This window comes from Pteropus alecto, unplaced genomic scaffold, assembly GCF_000325575.1.
Source record: "Pteropus alecto unplaced genomic scaffold, ASM32557v1 scaffold125, whole genome shotgun sequence".
NCBI classification, from domain to species: Eukaryota; Metazoa; Chordata; class Mammalia; order Chiroptera; family Pteropodidae; genus Pteropus; species Pteropus alecto.
The window spans coordinates 6,203,707-6,205,108 of NW_006436888.1; the positions used below are offsets into that span (position 1 = coordinate 6,203,707).

The 1,402-nt window shown below is 67.3% G+C and overlaps 1 protein-coding gene across 1 annotated transcript in view; it reads right to left on the reverse strand.

The window, feature by feature from the left end:
- Positions 1-1,402, reverse strand: part of PIK3CD (phosphatidylinositol-4,5-bisphosphate 3-kinase catalytic subunit delta) — a 25,922-nt gene that overhangs the window by 4,416 nt on the left and 20,104 nt on the right. The window contains 6 exon segments of the mRNA XM_015591335.2: positions 1-11; positions 14-81; positions 260-381; positions 477-644; positions 732-782; positions 1,304-1,402. The exon segment at positions 1-11 is cut by the window's left edge and continues 53 nt beyond it; the exon segment at positions 1,304-1,402 is cut by the window's right edge and continues 9 nt beyond it. Coding sequence (XP_015446821.1) covers positions 1-11; positions 14-81; positions 260-381; positions 477-644; positions 732-782; positions 1,304-1,402 — 519 coding nt within the window.

Sequence of the window (1,402 nt, forward strand, 5' to 3'; positions counted from 1 at the left end):
GAATTTGGCGCGCAGTCGAGGTAGGACTCGTACTTGAGCACCTGCACCAGCTGCAGCAGGTATTGGAAGAGCTCGTCGTCCCTGCAGGGTGGGGAGGTGGCTAGCACCTGGAGCATCATGGCTCAGGACAGGGGTCTGCGGCCAGCGTGGGGGACAGGGCCGGGGTGAGGGGCCGGCCTCCAGAGTGGGCCCCCAGCCAAGGTCTGGTCCCCAGCCAGGGCCCGCTGCCAGGCATTGGGGTCAAGCCGGCGGGACTCACGTTAGCTTCCGCAAGGACTTGATGGCGAAGGAGCCCACGTGGCGGTCGGGGAAGCTGGAGTCCAGCAGCTCCAGGGCGCTCAGGACGGGCAGCTCGGGCCAGGAGCAGAGCAGGTAGAGCATCTGGGGGAGCTGGCGGTCAGGGTGCGGGGCAGGCGGAGACTGGGCCTGACTCCCGGCGGGCCCCGCCCCCAGGCCCACCCCCGTCCGCAGCCCACCTGGGCCACGTCCTCGTGCTTGTTCCACTTGGTGACCAGCAGCAGCCGAGCCAGCGCCTCTGGGAAGCGCTCCTGGACCTCGTGCCGCATCTTCCACACCAGGTCCTTCTCGTGCTCATACAGCTCCCCCGACGCCCGCCGCTCCAGGATTTCCCGCAGCTGCAGCTGCTGAGGGGCACAGGCAGGTGAGGGCTGCAGCCGGCTCCACGCCAGGGCCAGGCTCGTCGCCTCCCAACCCGCAGTGCCCCCCCTCACCTCCTCCTCCGTGAAGCGGCCGTGCTCCCCGTGCCGTCCCAGCTCCAGGATCTGCAGAAAGAGGCCCTGCTCAGCAGAGTCCCCCAGGCCTGGGCCAGACAGCAAGGCCACAGCGCAGGTGGCAGCGCTGCTGGCCAGTGACTCTCAGAGGTGGGCATCCCTGTCCGAACACTGTCCAAACACTGTCGGGCATCCCTGACCTCCACCCGCGAGAAGCCAGGGGCATCTCTCCCACTGGACGTGACAACCAAAAATGTCTTTGGACATTGCCTGAGGTCCCCTGGGGGCAAAGTGGCCCCTGGTTGAAGACCACTGCTCTAGGGCACATGAGGATTCCAGAGAGTCGAGAAAGCCCCCAAATACCCAGGGCCTATCCGGGGCAACTCACGGGGTGCAGGGACCATGCCCCGGGAAATACGTGTGGTGACCCAGGGCCTATGTGGGGCAACTCACGGGGTGCAGGGACCATGCCCCGGGGAGCCCCAGAGGCAGGATCACAAAACCCGCCTTCAGCCCCACAGCCTCTGAGCAGGGTGGGTCCCGGGTCCCAGTGGCCAGGGGCCCTCACTGACCTTGTCCAGGGCAGGGTAGTACACGGGGTGGGGGGCCACCTCGGGGAGACAGATGACCAGGGCGGCAGCACTCTCGGTGTTGGGGTTGCTGCGCACGGT